This window comes from Ornithorhynchus anatinus, chromosome 2 (genome assembly GCF_004115215.2).
Source record: "Ornithorhynchus anatinus isolate Pmale09 chromosome 2, mOrnAna1.pri.v4, whole genome shotgun sequence".
In the NCBI taxonomy this organism is placed as follows: Eukaryota; Metazoa; Chordata; class Mammalia; order Monotremata; family Ornithorhynchidae; genus Ornithorhynchus; species Ornithorhynchus anatinus.
Genome location: NC_041729.1, coordinates 141,578,976 through 141,595,238, shown reverse-complemented (window position 1 = coordinate 141,595,238; position 16,263 = coordinate 141,578,976). Strand labels below are relative to the sequence as shown.

The following is a 16,263-nucleotide window of genomic DNA, read 5'->3' as shown; positions in this document are numbered from 1 at the left end:
TGATGTACAATTCATTAACAAAATAAATAGGGTAATGGAAATATATACAGTTGTTAATAAGCACTATGTTCTAAGTATTGTATTGAGCACTGGAGCGGATCTAATCTTGTCGCTCCGTAAAGAGCCGAGCCCAGACAGTATTTTGACTCAGGTGATCCCCTACTTCCTGATTTTGGAGGGACAGTCCCAAAATCTCAGAGTCCATCCCGACTCTAACCTGGGTTCTTTGGGACATGTCCACATCCCAAAAACCAAAGAAAGAGAAAAGGTCAGCTGAGAGAACATGTCGATCAACTTACCAGGTGCTAAACCCCCTTCTCAGGATGGCACCTGGAGAGTTTCCAGTCCTCCACCAGTCTCAGCTATGGGAGGGAGAGCGAAGCAGAGGCCTGTCCATCCCATTCCTAGCTTGGCCCGTGGCTAGCGGGCGGCAGGCCATCTGCTACAAGTCAAAGCTCGCCCATGCTGGGCAGCGGTGGCACGGGAGAGAGTCGAGGGCAGAGACTGACAGATCGATAGCTCTTTCTCGATTCTGTGGATGGTGGTGCCTGGCCGTTCTTAGTTGGTGGAGTGATTTGTCTGGTTAATTCCGAAAATGAATGAGACTGTGGCATGCTAACTAGCTACACGACCGCTCCCCGCCCCGAGCGGATGACACCCAAATCTCTATCTCCTCCCCTGTTCTCTCTCCCTCCCTCCAGACTGGCATCTCCTCCTGCCTTCAGGACATCTCTACTCGGATGTCCTCCCGCCACCTCAAACTCAACTTGTCCAAGACTGAGTTCTTTATCTTCTCTCCCAAATCCTGACTTCCCCCGAACTTTCCCGTCACTGTAGATGACACAACCGTCCTTCCCGTCTCACAAGCCCGGAACCCTGGCGTCATCCTTGACTCCGCTCTCTCATTCACCCCACGTATCCAATTCATCACCATATATTTGTCACCTTCACCACATCGCCAAGATCCACCCTTTCCCTTCCATCCAAACCACTACCACATTAGTACAGTCACTCATCCTATCCCGACTGGATGACTGCGTCAACCTCCTCTCTCACCTCCCAACCTCCTGCCTCTCCCCACTTCAGTCCATACTTCACTCTGCTCCCCGGACTATCTTTCCCCAGAAATGGTCAGGGCATGTCATCCCCCTCCTCAAAAATCTCCAGTGGCTGCCTATCAACCTCCGTATCAAAAAAAACCACTTCTCACTCTTGACTTCAAAGCTGTCCATCCCCTTGCCCCCTCCTTTCTAATAATAATGTTGGTTTTTGTTAAGCGCTTACTATGTGCCGAGCACTGTTCTAAGCACTGGGGTAGACACAGGGGAATCAGGTTGTCCCACGTGGGGCTCACAGTCTCAATCCCCATTTTACAGAGGCGGTAACCGAGGCACTGAGAAGTTAAGTGACTTGCCCGAAGTCACACAGCTGACAAGTGGCCGAGCTGGGATTCGAACCCATGACCTCTGACTCCAAAGCCCGTGCTCTTTCCATTGAGCCACGCTGCTTCTCAGCTCCCTTCTCTCCTTCTCCATCCCAGCCCACACACTCTGCTCCTTTGGTGCTAACCTTCTCACTGGGTCACGATCTCGACTGTCTTAACACCGACCCCTGGCCCACATCCTACCTCTGGCCTGGAATGCCCTCCCTCCTCAAATCCACCAAACAAGGACTCTTCTCCCCTTCAAAGCCCTACCGAAGGCTCACCTCCTCTGAGAGGCCTTCCCAGACTAAGTCCCCTTTTCCTTGGCTCCCCCTCCCTCTGTGTCCCCTCGACTCGCTCCCTTTGCTCTTCCCCCCCACTCCCACAGCACCTATAAATATATATATATACATATATATATATGTGTGTGTATATATCTATAATGCTATTTGCTTATACTGATGTCTTGTTACTTGTTTTAATGTCTGTCTTCCCCGCTGTAGACTGTAAGCCTGTTCTGGGTGGGGATTGTCTCTCTTTATTGCAGTATCGTACTTTCCAAGTGTTTAGTACAGTGCTCTGCACACAGTAAGTGCTCAATAAATACGACCAAATGACCAAATACGACTCAGGTTCACTGCGCGGAAGGAGGCAACGGTAAACTACTTCTGGATTTTTTTCCAAGAAAACTCTGTGGATCCACTACCAGAAACGATGGCAGATGGAGGCGGGATTTTCTGGGAGAGATGTGTCCATGGAGTCGCTGTGGGTCGGAGATGACTCGACGGCATAAGACAAGACAAGGAGCGCTTAGTGGAGTGCTCTGCATGCAGCAAGTGCTCAGTAGATACGACTGATGGATTGACTAACATAATCCATTACCCTCTCTAGGTATCGGGGAGGGATGCGGGGAAGAGAGTCTGGGTTGCTGGCAAGTTCTGGTCCCGTGGGCCCAATATTCCCAGCTCTGGTCCCAGGAATCAGTGTTGCCTGCTCCAGTCCCAAGGTCCTAGTGCCGCCACTTGTCCGCTGGTGACCTTGCGCTAACCACTTAACTTCTCTGTGCCTCAGTTACCTTATTTGTTAAATGGGGATTAAGACTGTGAGCCCATGTGGGACAACCTGATTACCTTGAGTCTACCCCAGTGCTTAGACAGTGCTTGCACATAGTAAGCACTTAACAAATACCATCATTACTATTATTATTATTATTATTGTTAACTCCAGTCCCATGGATCCAGTGCTCCCAGCTCCAGTCCCATTGAGCCAGTGCTCCCAACTCTAGTCCTATGTCCCGAGGGCCAGCAACTCCAAGTCCGGTGTCCCCGGCAGAGCCATAAGAAGCAGTAGTGCTGGCCCCGGCGAGCTGGCCCATCCTGCTCTTTGCCGGTTATCATTATTATTATTATTGTTATTATTTTGGTATTTGTTAAACATTTACCATATGCCAAGCTCTGTTCTAAGCACTGGGATAAATGCAAGGTAATCAGGTCATCCCACATGGGGCTCACAGTCTTAATCCCCATTTTCCAGATGAAGTAACTGAAGCAAAGAGAAGTTAAATAGCTTGCTAAGGTCACACAGCGGACAAATGGAGGAGCCGGAATTAGAACCCAGGTCCTCTAGCTCCCAAGCCTGTGCTCATTCCACTGAGCCACGCTTCTTCTAGGTTTGCCAGGCCCAGGACCACCAGCTGGAAGCCATGGACCCAGACCCCATTTTCTCAAAGGAGGCCCTAGCACAGGAAGAAGGAGGAAAGCTTCCCATCTCCACCTCCATGCACACCTCTCTTCTTTGCCCCTTTCTCTCCCTCTCCTTTTTTCCTTCTCCCGTTTCCCATTCTCCCATTTTCTTCTCTGCCTTCTCATCATTCACCTCCCTAGACTCTGAGCTCCATGGGGGACAGGGACTATGTCCACCCCAATTAGCTTGTATCCACCCCAGCACTTAGTACAGTGTCTGGCACATGTAAGGGCTTAACAGATACCATGATTATTATTATTATTATTCCTTCTCAGGTTCTGCCCCATTTTGACTCATTCTGGCTCTGTCTGCTCCCATCTGTCAGTCATTCAGTCAGACAATGGTATTTACTGAGCACTTACTGTTTCCAGAGCACTGTACTATGTGCTTGGGAGAGTACAGTCTAACAATATTATAGAGACATTCCCCGCCCTGCTGTCAGTGTCTAGGGTCCACCTTATTTAGCCTGGAATTAGAAGAGATGAGCCAGGCCTTCCTAGTCTCTGTTCCCAAACCAGTATACTTTTGCAGAGAAGTAGAGACTCATTCTCTCCCGTGGCCTAGTGGTTAAAGCCCGGACCTGGGAGTCCTAAGGACCTGGGTTCTAATCCCGGCTCTTCTACTTGTCTGCTGTGTGACCTTGGGCAAGTCCCCTCACTTCTCTGGGCCTCAGTTCCCTCATCTGGAAAATGGAGATTAACACCATGAGCCCCACGTGGCACAGGGACTGTGATCAAGCCACTTAACTTGTATCGACCCCATCACTTAGTTCATAGTAAGCATTTAACAAATACCACAATTATTATTACTATTATTATTATTCTCTAGACTATAAGCTAGAATGGACATACATTTATTCAGTCATATTTATTGAGAGCTTACGGTGTGCAGAATTTATTGAGAGCTTACGGTGTGCAGAGCACTGTACTAAGCGCTTGGGAAAGTACAATACAACAATAAACAGACAGGTTCCCTGCCCACAGTGAACTTGCAATCCATTCATTCATTCAATAGTATTCATTGAGCCCTTACTATGTGCACAGCACTGTACTAAGCGCTTGGAATGTACAATTCGGCAACAGATAGAGACAATCCCTGCCTAATGACGGGTTTACAGTCTAAACTGGGGATGGGGAGATAGACATCAATACAAATAAATGAAATGACAGCTATGTACATAAGAGCAGTGGGGCTGGGGGGGGTGCGGGAGAGCAAAGGGAGCAAATCAGGGTGAGAAAGAAGGGAGTGGGAGATAAGATAAAGGGGGGCTTAGTCTGGGAAGGCCTCTTGGAGGAGATGTGCCTTCAGTAAGGCTTTAAGCGGCGGGAGGGAGAGTAATTGTCTGTCAGATTTGAGGAGGGAGGGGTTAGTGGCTGCCAATTTTGTTGTACTCTCCCAAAAGCTTAATACAGTGCTCTGCACATAGTAAGGGCTCAATAAATACAGTGATTGATTGACTGATTCTCTCTCTGCTCTACTCAGGCCCTGGGTCACCAGCACCAAAGCCGCCCTGCAATTTCTAATGGTGGCCAAGCTAGCGACCGCAGTGAGCACGTGTAGGACGGTAGCTCCACACTGCCTTTCGACGGTGTCCCCTTCCCCTCCATCCTCCGATGGAGAGCTCTGGGCATCTTCCAGCCGGGCAGCAGCCTGGGGTACGGGCAGAGGGAGACCTTGACCCTGTGACCTCTGTGCCCCTTCTGGCCATGCAGACACTGGCCCTGTGGCCCAATATAAGGAGCCTGGATCCAGAAGTCCTATTAAAAATTTGGGTCCTACTTGGCCTGGGAGCCTCATGTGGGACAGGGACCATGGCCAACCTGATTAACTTGGACCTACCCCAGTGCTTAGTAAGGTGCTTGGCACGTATTAAGCGCTTAACGAGTACTGTAATAATAAGAATGATAGTAATGATAATAATAAAAAGTCAGAAAACCTGGCTTCTAATCCCCACTGTGCCGCTCACCCGCCGTGTGAACTTGGGTAAGTCACTTGGCTTCTGCTGCCTCAGTGTCCTCATCTGCAAAATGGGGATTATAGACCTGTTCTCCCTCCCAGTAGACTGAGCCCCATATGGGACAGAGTGTCTGGTCTTGTGTCTACCTCAGTGCTGAGTACAGTGCTTGGCATATAGAAACTGCTTAAATACCATTAGTATTAGTAGTAGTAGTATCATTATTATTATTGTTATTAAATCGTTCAGTCTATGTTTCCCTACTCCTCAAGAACCCCCGGCAGTTGCCCATCCACCTCCACATCAAACAGACACCCCTCGCCATCGGCTTTAAAGCAGTCACTCACCTTGCCCCTCCAATCTTACCTCCTTGATTTCTACTACATCCCAGCACTCTCACTTCACTCCCAAAACCAACCTACTCTCTGTGCCTCGATCTCATCTGTCTCGCCCCCGATCCCTCATCCATAGCCTGCCTCTGGCCTCTTCATAGCCAACGGACCAGCACTCTCTCCACCCTCAAAATCTTAAAATCCCATCTCCTCCCAGAGGTCTTCCCCGACTAAGCCCTCATTCTCTCTCCTCCCTCTCTCTTTGGCATCTTCCTTGTGCTTGGATTTGCACCCTTTATTCACCCCACTTTCAGCCCCACAGCACTCACGTCCATATCTGTAACATTTATTTGTATTAACGTCTGTCTCCCCCTCTAGACTGTAGGCTCCTTGTGGACAGGGAACATGCCTAAGAATGATAATAATGATCATGGTACTTGTTAAACGCTTACTATGTGCCAAGCACTGTTGTAAGCTCTGGGGTAGAATATAAATTAATCAGGTTGGACAGTCCCTGACCCCCATGGGTCTCACATTCTTAATCCTCATTTTCCAGATAAGGTAACTGAGGCCCAGAGAAGTGAAGTGACTTGCCCGAGGTCACGCAGCAGACACGTGGCAGAGCCGTGATTAGAACCCAGGTCCTTCTGGCCCCCAGGCCCGGGCTCTATCCGGTAAGCCACGCCGCTTCCTCTGTTCCGGTGAACTCTCCCAAGTGCTTAGGATGGTGCTCTGCACACAGTCAGCGCTCAATAAATAGGATCGATGAATTGATTATTATTAGAAGGGAGAGAAATTGCAAGAAGACAGGTAAGGGGAAAGTTGAGGTGCGCCTCCACGTTGGGGGAAAGGTTTGGAGAGTGATGGGAGGAGGTGATGGGGTGAATAATAATAATGTTGGTATTTGTTAAGCGCTTACTATGTGCTGAGCACTGTTCAAAGCACTGGGGGAGATACAGGGTAATCAGGTTGTCCCACTTTGGGCTCACAGTCTTCATCCCCATTTTACAGATGAGGTAACTGAGGCACGGAGAAGTCAAGTGACCCACTCAGTAGGTTTTGAAGGGAAGCCCCATCCTGTTTGTAGGTTCATTCATTCATTCAATCGTATTTATTGAGCGCTTACTGTGTGCAGAGCACTGTACTAAGTGCTTGGAAAGTACAATTTAGCAAAATATAGACACGATCCCTACTCAACAACGGGTTTAGCCTCACGCGGGCCAGGGACCATGTCCATCCCGATTTGTTTGTATCCACCCCAGCGCTTAGTACAGTGCCCGGCACACTGTAAGCGCTTAAGAAGCAGAGAAGCAGTGTGGCTTAGTGGAAAAGAGCATGGTCGTGGGAGTCAGAGGTTGTGGGTTCTAATCCCAACTCTGCCACTTGTTAGCTGTGTGACTTTAGGAAAGTCATTTCACTTCTCTGGGCCCCAGTTCCCTCATCTGGAAAATGGGGATTAAGACTATGAGCCCCACATGGGACAACGTGCTGATCTTGTATCTCTCCCACTGCTTAGACAGTGCTTGGCACAAAGTAAGCGCTTAACAAATACCATCATTATTATTATTATTAACGAATACCACAATTATTATTATTATTATTACAATAAAGCAATGCAACAGACACCTGGGATCCTGTGCCCCGCAACCCTGCCCCACCCCAGGCTGGCAAAGTGCACTGACCTTGGCAGGCCGGGCAGCAGGAGCCGGGCCCCGGGAGCGGAGAGGAGCAGCCAGGCTCGGGACACGTCATCAAGGCACAGTAGATCTGACCTTCCTGGGGACAGAGAAACAGGAAGTCTTAGTCTGCGAGAAGCAGCGTGGCCTAGTGGATGGAGCACGAGCCTGGGAGTCAGAAGGACTTGTGTTCTAATCCTGACTCCGCCACTGGTCCGCTGTGTGATCTTGGGCAAGACACTTGGCCTCTCTGGGCCTCAGTGAGAAGCAGCGTGGTTCAGTGGAAAGAGTCTGGGCTTGGGAGTTAGAGGTCTTGGGTTTGAATCCCGGATCTGCCACTTGTCAACTGTGTGATTGTGGGCAAGTCACTTCACTTCTCTGGGCCTCAGTTCCCTCATCTGTAAAATGGGGATTAAGACTGTGAGCCTCACGTGGGACAACCCGATTACCCTGTATCTACCCCAGCGCTTAGAACAGTGCTCTGCACATAGTAAGCGCTTAACAAATACCAACATTATTATCTGTAAAATGGGGATAAGACCGTGAGTTCCCTGTGGGACAGGGACTGTGTCCAATCTGAGTAGCTTGGATCTACCCCAGCCCTTAGGACGGTGCCTGGCACTGTCTAGACTCTAGACTGTAAACTACTTGTGGGTAGGAATGTGTCTGTTTGTTAGTATAGTGTACTCTCCCAAGTGCTTAGTACAGTGCTTTGCATACAGTCTGCACTCAATAAATGCAATTGAATGAATGAATGAATGGCACTTAGTAAGTGCTTAACAAATACCATTAAAAAAAAAAGAAGTGTCAGTAATCCAGCCAGGCAATCAATTTAGTCATTCAGTCATATTTACTGAGCACTTACTGTGTGCAGAGCACTGAACTAAGCACTCGGGACAGTAGAATATAACAATAAACAGACATATTCCCTACCCACAAGGAGCTTACAGTCTGGAGGTGAAGACAGAACCCATGACATGCTGATTCCCAGGCCTGTGCTCTATCCATTAGGCCATGCTGCTTACATCGTACTCTCCCAAGCGTTTAGTACAATGCTTTGCACACATTAAGCATTTTATAAATGTGATGACTGACTGATGGACCATGTGGAAAAGCGGAGGACTTTATTATCCCAACCCGGAAAATAGCAGTCGCAAGGGGGTTTGCTCTCTGGAAGCAGAGACTTAAGGTAAGTGAGGAGACCAAGAGGGAGATTCCAAAGCTGCAAAAGAGATGACTTAATAATTACAATAATTATGATATTTGTTAAGTGCTTACTATATGCCAAGCACTGTTCTAAGTGCTGACATGAGCCGGGGAGTCAGGACACCTGAATTCTAGCCCAGCTGTCCCTCTAATGGATTGTGTAAACCACCCATTTTCTCTCTCGCTGAGCCTTTTTCAGTCAGTCAGCCACTCAGTTGTATTTATTGAGTCCCTACTGTGAGCAGAGCATTTGCCCGAGAAGCTGCGTGGCTTAGTGGGTAGAGCCCGGGCCTGGAGTCAGAAGGACCTGGCTTCTAATCCCAGCTCTGCCTCATGTCTGCTGTGTGAACTTGGGTAAGTCACTTCACTTCTAGGAAGCTCATCTGGAAAATGGGGATTAAGAGCCCCATGTGGGACAGGGACTGTGTCCAACCCACTAACCTTGTAGCTATCCCTTTGTTTAGAACAGTGTTTTTCACAGAATACCATAATTATTACTGGAAGAGTACAGTAGAGCAGACACATTCCCTGCTCACAAAGAGCTTTCAGTCTAGAGCTTACAGTTTCCTCATCTGTAAAGTGAAGGTAATAACAGCTCTCTCTCCCTGCCTTGCAGAGATGCTCTGAGGTTGAAAATGAAAGTACTGAAAGGACAGTTGCCCCTATTATGTATGTATTCATAATAATAAAATAATTGTGGTATTTGAGAAGCATTTACTATGTGCCAAACACTGTACTAAGGTCTAGGGCAGGTATAGGATAATCAGGTCTCGCATGAGGCTCACAGGCTAAGTAATCAATCACTCATATAATGATGATAATGATAATACTACTACTAATAAGAATAATAAAATGGCATTTTTAAGTGCTTATTATGTGCCAAGTGTTACCTTCACTGTACTAAACACTGGGGCAACTATGAGATAATCAGGTCAGATGCAGTTCCTGTCCCACGCAGGGTTCACAGGAAGGAGATTAGAAGCATGAGAAGCATTAGAATATGAGAAGCAGCACGGTGGAGGGACTAGAACCTGGGCCTGGGAGTCAGAAGGTTGTGGGTTCTAATCCCCGCTGCACCACTTGTCTGCTGTGTGACCTTGGGCAAGTCACTTCACTTCTCTGGGCCTCAGCTACCTCATCCGTAAAACAGGGATCGAGACTGTGAGCCCCACATGGACGGTGTCCATCTCGATTTCCTTGTCTCCACCCCAGTGCTTAGTAAAGTGCCTAGCACAGAGTAAGTGCTTAACAAATACCATAATCTTCATTATTATTTTTATTAAAGAAGCAGCATGGCCTAGTGGATAGAGCATGGGCCTGGAAATCAGAGGGACCTGGGTTCTAATCCCAGCTCTGTCGCTTATCTGCTATGCGACCTTGGGCAAGTCACTTTACTTCTCTGGGCCTCAGTTACCTCATCTGCAAAATGGGGGTGAAGACTGTGAACCCCATGTGGATAGGGACTGTGTCCTATCTAATTACTTTGTATCTACCTTAGCTTAATAAATACTTTTTAAAAAAACTTTAAAAATCCCCCTTTTATAGATGAGGAGACTGAGGCATGAGGAAGTTCAATGACTTGCCCAAGGTCACTCGGTATACAACAAGCAGAACCCAAGTCCTCTGCCTCCCAGGCCCGGGCTCTTCCAGTTGGCCGCTCCCATTGGAATGGCACCGTTTGAGGTCCCGGGACTGGTTGGTTGTTCCAGATGTACAGGTGATAATAATAATAATAATGATGGGATTTGTTAAATGCTTACTATGTGCCAAGCACTGTTCTAAGCACTTGGGTTGATACAAGGACATCAGGTAGTCCCATGTGGGGCTCACAGTCTTAATCCCCATTTTACAGATGAGCTCACTGAAGCACAGAGAAGCGAAACGGCTTGCCCAAGGTCACACCGCACACAAGCGGCGGAGCCGGGATTAGAACCCACATATTCCTTTAAACTGGAGCGTATTTCTTTCTCTTCTCCCTCAGCCTCCCGGTGCAGAACGATAATGATTCTATCTCCCTAGCGCTGCTGGTCTCGGGACCTTCCTGTCCAGGGAATTTTGCCGGAACATTCTCCTGATTCCCAGGGGGTGGACGCAGGCCGCTGACCTCCCTCCCTCCTGGGCCTTTGATGTGTACATCAGTACGTCTCCCTATCCATCATTTATTTTAACAACTGTTTCTCCCCTGCAGATTGTTAGCTTCTAGTGGACGGGGATTACCTTCTACCAAATCGATTATATTGTACTTTCCCCAGCACTTAGTACAGTACACACAGTACTGAGAAAGAGCATGGCCTAGTGGTCAGAGCACGGGCCTGGGAGTCAGAAGGCCCTGCGTTCTAATCCTTGCTCCCCCACTTGCCTGCTGTGTGACTTTGGGCAAGTCACTTCACCGCTCTGGGCCTCAGTTACCTCATCTGTTAAATGGGGATTTAGACTATGAGCCCCATGTGAAAATAAATAAATGACAGAAATGGACATAAGTGCTGTGGGGCTGGAAAGGGGGAAAAATAAAGGGAGCAAGTCAGGGTGACTCAGAAGGGAATGGGAGAAGAGGAAAAGGAGGGCTTAGTCTAGGAAGGCCTCTGGGAGGAGATGTGCCTTCGATAAGGCTTTGAAAGGTGGGAGAGTAATTGCCAGATTTGAGGGAGGAGGGCGTTCCAGGCCAGGGACAGGAGGTGGGTAAGGGGTTGGTGGCAAGACAGGCGAGATTGGGGCACAGTGAGAAGGTTAGCGCTAGAAGAGCAAAGTGTGTGGGTTGGGTTGTAGAAGGAGAGAAATGAGGTGAAGTAGGAGGGAGCAATCTGATGGAGAGTTTTAAAACCCATGGTGAGGAGTTTTTGTTTGATGCAGAGGTGGATGGGCAACCACTGGAGTTTCTTGAGGAGCAGGCTGACGTGTTCTGAACGTTTCTGTAGAAAAATGATCCAGGCAGCAGAGTGAAGTATGGACTGGAGTAAGGGAGAGACAAAAAGCTGGGAGATCAGCAAGGTGGTTTATGAGGTAATCCAGGCGGGATAGGATGAGTGATTGTATTCATGTGGTAGCAATTTGGGTGGAAAGGAAAGGGTGGATATTAGCCATGCTGTAAAAGTGGGATCGACAGGATTTAGCGATGGATTGAATATGTGGGTTGAATGAGAGAGAGGAGTCAAGGATGATGCCGAGGTTACGGGCTTGAGAAACGGGAAGGATGATACAGTGAAGGGAAAATCAGGGGGAGGACAGAATTTGTGTGGGAAGATAAGGAGTGCTATTTTGGACATATTAAGCTTGAAGTGATGGGAGAACATCCAAGTAGAGATGTCTTGAAGGCAAGAGGAAATTCGAGACAGTAGAGAGGGAGAGAGATCGGGGCTGGAGGTGGAGATTTGTGTATCATCTGCATAGAGGTGGGAATTGAAGCCTCAGAAGCGAATAAATTCCCAATCCCAAAATGGTGTGGCCCACGAAGAGGCTGGGGAGGAAACTCTTAGTCACTCAGTCGATTGTATTCACTCAGTCGATCGTATTTATCGAGTGCTTACTGCATGCAGAGAACTAAGTGCTTGGGAGAGCACACTGGAACGATAAACAGATTCTCTGCCCACAAGGAGCTTTGACGGGGAGCAGCATGGCTCAGTGGAAAGAGCCTGGGCTTCGGAGTCAGGGGTCATGGGTTTGACTCCCGGCTCTGCCACTTGTCAGCTGGGTGGCTGTGGGCAAGTCACTTCACTTCTCTGTGCCTCAGTTACCTCATCTGTAAAATGGGGATTAACTGTGAGCCTCCACGTGGGACGACCTGATTACCCTGTATCTACCCCAGCGCTTAGAACAGTGCTCTGCACATAGTAAGCGCTTAACAAATACCAACATTATTATTATTATTAGAGATAACTGAATTACTTACCGTGCAAGAGCACTGGACGCACTGATTGGACTGGCGGGACGGAAAGGCCTCGGGCTCGGAGAAGGTGGCCCCGGGCTGGTAGGTGGTCCCGTTGTACTGGCAGAGTTTCAGCGGTGCCCGCAGCCCGGAAGGCAGGGGAGGGTCTGCAAGGCCAAGAAGAAGATGGGGGTAGGGCAGAGCAGGGCGGGGGGGAGAGAGGGGAGAAAAGAAATGCATTTGAGGCCTTGTTGTTCCCTGCCTGGCCGTGCCCGACCCACAGACAGAAAGCAGGCCCCGGCGGCAGGACAGCGCTTGGGACAGGGCCTTTCCTGGAAACGAGGAGCAGAATTCCTCCCCCATTTCCATCCCATCTCCCTCCCCACCGGAGCCCGCCTGGCCCGGACCTTCTTTGGCTCAGAGCCCCTGAACCTTTCTCCATCTCCCTGCAGATTCCGACGGGGTCGTTCGTTCAATCGTATTTATTGAGCGCCTACTGAGGGAACTGTACTAAGCGTGTTTTCCCTGTCCACAACGAGCTTAAATAATGCAGGGAGTGAGTGGGTTTGGCGTAGGAGAGAAAGGGAGATCTAGGGGGTCGGGAACAGCGGTGTGAGCTGGGAGGAAGGAAGAAGATACTATAAACAGACACATTCCCCGCCCACAATGAGTTTACAGTCTAGAAGGGGAGACAGATGTTAATATAAATAAATCAATGACAGGTATAATAATGATGGTATTTGTTAAACACTTACTATGTGCTGAGCTCTATTCTAATCGCTTGCTGTGGGGCTGGGACCGGGGTGAATAAAGGTCCAAACCAAAGGCTCCTGGGTCACTCCAGGCCTTCGTCTTAGCCCTTGGCAAACCCACCCTCCTCACCGTCCCTCATCCACTCCCTAAAGATCAGTTGGTTTGTTTTATGGTATCTTTTAAATGCTTACTATGTATCAGGCACTGTATTAAGCACAGGGGAAGATTAAAACTAATCAGGTTAAACAATATCCATGTCCCATAAGGGGCTCACAGTCTTAATCTTCATTTTACAGATGAGGGAACAGAGGCACAGAGAAATTAAGTGACTTGCCCAAGTCACAGCAGACAAGTGGTGGAGCCCAGATTAGAATCCAGATCCTTCTGATTCCCAGGCCCATACTCTACCAACTAGACCATGCTGCTTCTCCCAGGGTGAGTGGGAAATTATTCCAGATCCACGGGGAAGCTGTTGAGCCAGAAGCAGCGTGGCGTAGTGGAAAGAGCCCGGGCTTGGGAGTCAGCTTAATCCCAGCTCTGCCATTTATCAGCTCTGTGACTTCGGACAAGTCACTTAACTTCTCTGTGCCTCAGTTCCCTCATCTGTAAAATGGGGATTAAGACTGTGAGCCCCACCTGGGACAACCTGATTACCTGTAACCACCCCAGTGCTTAGAACAGTGCTTGGCCCATAGTAAGTGCTTAACAAATACCATTATAATTATTATTATCACTGATGTCATTTCTTTTCCTTCAGGTATCCCTCCTGCTAGGTTGTAAGTTCTTTGAGGGCAGGGAGCATGTCTACTCAATAATAATGATGATAATAACAAGAATGATAATAGTATTTAAGCATTTATTACATACCAGGCACTGTACTGAGCACTGGGAGAGATAGAAGATAATAATAATGTTGGTATTTGTTAAGCGCTTACTATGTGCAGATCACTGTTCTAAGCGCTGGGGTAGACACAGGGGAATCGGGTCGTCCCACGTGGGGCTCACAGTCTTAATCCCCATTTTACAGATGAGGTAACTGAGGCACAGAGAAGTTAAGTGACTTGCCCACAGTCACACAGCTGATAAGTGGCAGAGCCGGGGTTCAAACCCATGACCTCTGACTCCAAAGCCCGTGCTCTCTCCACTGAGCCACGCTGCTTCTCTATAATCAGATAATCAGGTCCTGCATGGGGCTCACAGTGTAAATAGGAAGGAGAGGTATTGAATCCCCATTTTACTGATGAGGGTACTGAGGCACAGAGGAGAAGTTAAGCGAGGTGGTGCCCAAGTGGTGCCCAAGGCAGGCTCCACGTGGTAGAGCCAGGATTAGAACCCATGTCCTCTGACTCCCAGGCCCGTGCTCTTTCCAGTAGACCTTGCTGCTTCTCTACGGTACCCTCTGTTCCAGTGGCATTTAGTCCAATGCTCTGCGCACAGTAAACCCTCAATAAATATCACTGCTGACAGTCGGGGAGCAGCCTGCTCAGAAGGGACACCGTAGTGAATGAGTCTGTAATTCAGTCGATCGTATTTACTGAGTGTTTACTGTGAGCAAAGCACGTACTAAGCATTTGAGAGAGTACAATATAACAATGACCAGGAACATTCCCTGTCCACAACGAGCTTAAATAATGCAGGGAGTGAGTGGGTTTGGCGTAGGAGAGACAGGGAGATCTATGGGGTCGGGGACAGCGGTGCGAGCTGGGAGGAAGGAAGAAGATGCCGTTGGTCTGGCAGGTGGATCACAAACCCGACTAGTAGAGAGGAGAAAAGGAGAAGGGACAAGATCCAGGAGGTGGAATGCAGTTAATAATAATAATAATTATATTTATTAAGTGCTTACTATGTGCCAGGCACTGTACTAAGCCCTGAGGTGGATACAAGTAAATCAGGTTGGGCACAGTCCCCATCCCAGGTAGGGCTCACAGTCTCAATCCCCATTTTACAGATGAGAGAACTGAGGTCCAGAGAATAATAATAATAACGTTGGTATTTGTTAAGCACTTACTATGCGCAGAGCACTGTTCTAAGCGCTGGAGTAGTTACAGGGTAATCAGGTTGTCCCACATGAGGCTCACAGTTAATCCCCATTTTACAGATGAGGGAACTGAGGCACAGAGAAGTGAAGTGACCTGCCCACGGTCACACAGCAGACAAGTGGCTGAGCCGGGATTAGAACCCACGACCTCCTGACTCCCCAGCCTGCACTCTATCCACTATGCCAACAAGATGGTACTTCAAAATGGAGGGCTGTTTGAAGGCAGAGATGAAGGAGCCAGAGGAGAAGATGATCATAAGTACTTTTCTTGAGGGCGGCTGTCGTTTCTATTCATTCATTCCTTCAGTAGTATTTATTGAGCGCTTAATATGTGCAGAGCACTGTACTAAGCGCTTGGAATGTACAAATCGGTAACAGATAGAGACAGTCCCTGCCCTTTGACGGGCTTACAGTCTAATCGGGGGAGACGGACAGACAAGAACGATGGCAATAAATAGAATCGAGGGGAAGAACATCTCATTAAAACAATAGCAAATAGAATCAGGGCGATGTACATCTCATTAACAAAATAAATGGGGTAATGAAGACATATACAGTTGAGCCGACAAGTACAGTGCTGAGGGGATGGGAAGGGAGGGGGAGGAGCAGAGGGAAAGGGGGGAGAAGAGGGTTTAGCTGTGGAGAGATGGGGGGGTAGAGGGAGCAGAGGGAAAAGGGGAGCTCAGTCTGGGAAGGCCTCTAGGAGGAGGTGAGCTCTAAGTAGGGTTTCGAAGAGGGGAAGAGAATCGGTTTGGCAGAGGTGAGGAGGGAGGGCATTCCGGGATCGCGGGAGGACGTGGCCCGGGGGTCGACGGCGGGATGGGCGAGAACGGGAGACGATGAGGAGGTGGGCGGCAGAGGAGCGGAGCGTGCGGGGTGGGCGGTGGAAAGAGAGAAGGGAGGAGAGGTAGGAGGGGGCCAGGGGATGGAGACCCTTGAAGCCTAGAGTGAGAAGTTTTTGTTTTGCATGGAAGTCGATAGGCAACCACTGGGGGGTTTTAAGAAGGGGAGTGACAGGCCCAGAGCGTTTCTGCAGGAAGATGAGCCAGGCAGCAGAGTGAAGAATAGACTGGAGTGGGGAGAGACAGGAGGAAGGGAGATGAGAGAGCAGGCTGACACAGTAATCTAGCCGGGATATAACGAGAGCCCGTAGCAGTAAGGTAGCCGTTTGGGTGGAGAGGAAAGGGCGGATCTTGGCGATATTATAAAGGTGAGACCGGCAGGTTTTGATAATGGAGTTTCTACCAACTCTGTGGTTCTCTCCCAACCTCTTAGT

The 16,263-nt window shown here is 48.8% G+C and overlaps 1 protein-coding gene across 1 annotated transcript in view; it reads right to left on the bottom strand.

Annotated features, from left to right (window-relative positions):
* Positions 1–16,263, bottom strand: part of CHRDL2 (chordin like 2) — a 79,213-nt gene that overhangs the window by 37,030 nt on the left and 25,920 nt on the right. Inside the window, exons 5-6 of the mRNA XM_039914727.1 lie at positions 12,221–12,363; positions 7,135–7,228 (exon numbers count right to left, since the gene is read on the bottom strand). Of these exons, the coding sequence (XP_039770661.1) occupies positions 7,135–7,228; positions 12,221–12,363 (237 nt within the window). The remainder of the gene's footprint in view (positions 1–7,134; positions 7,229–12,220; positions 12,364–16,263) is intronic.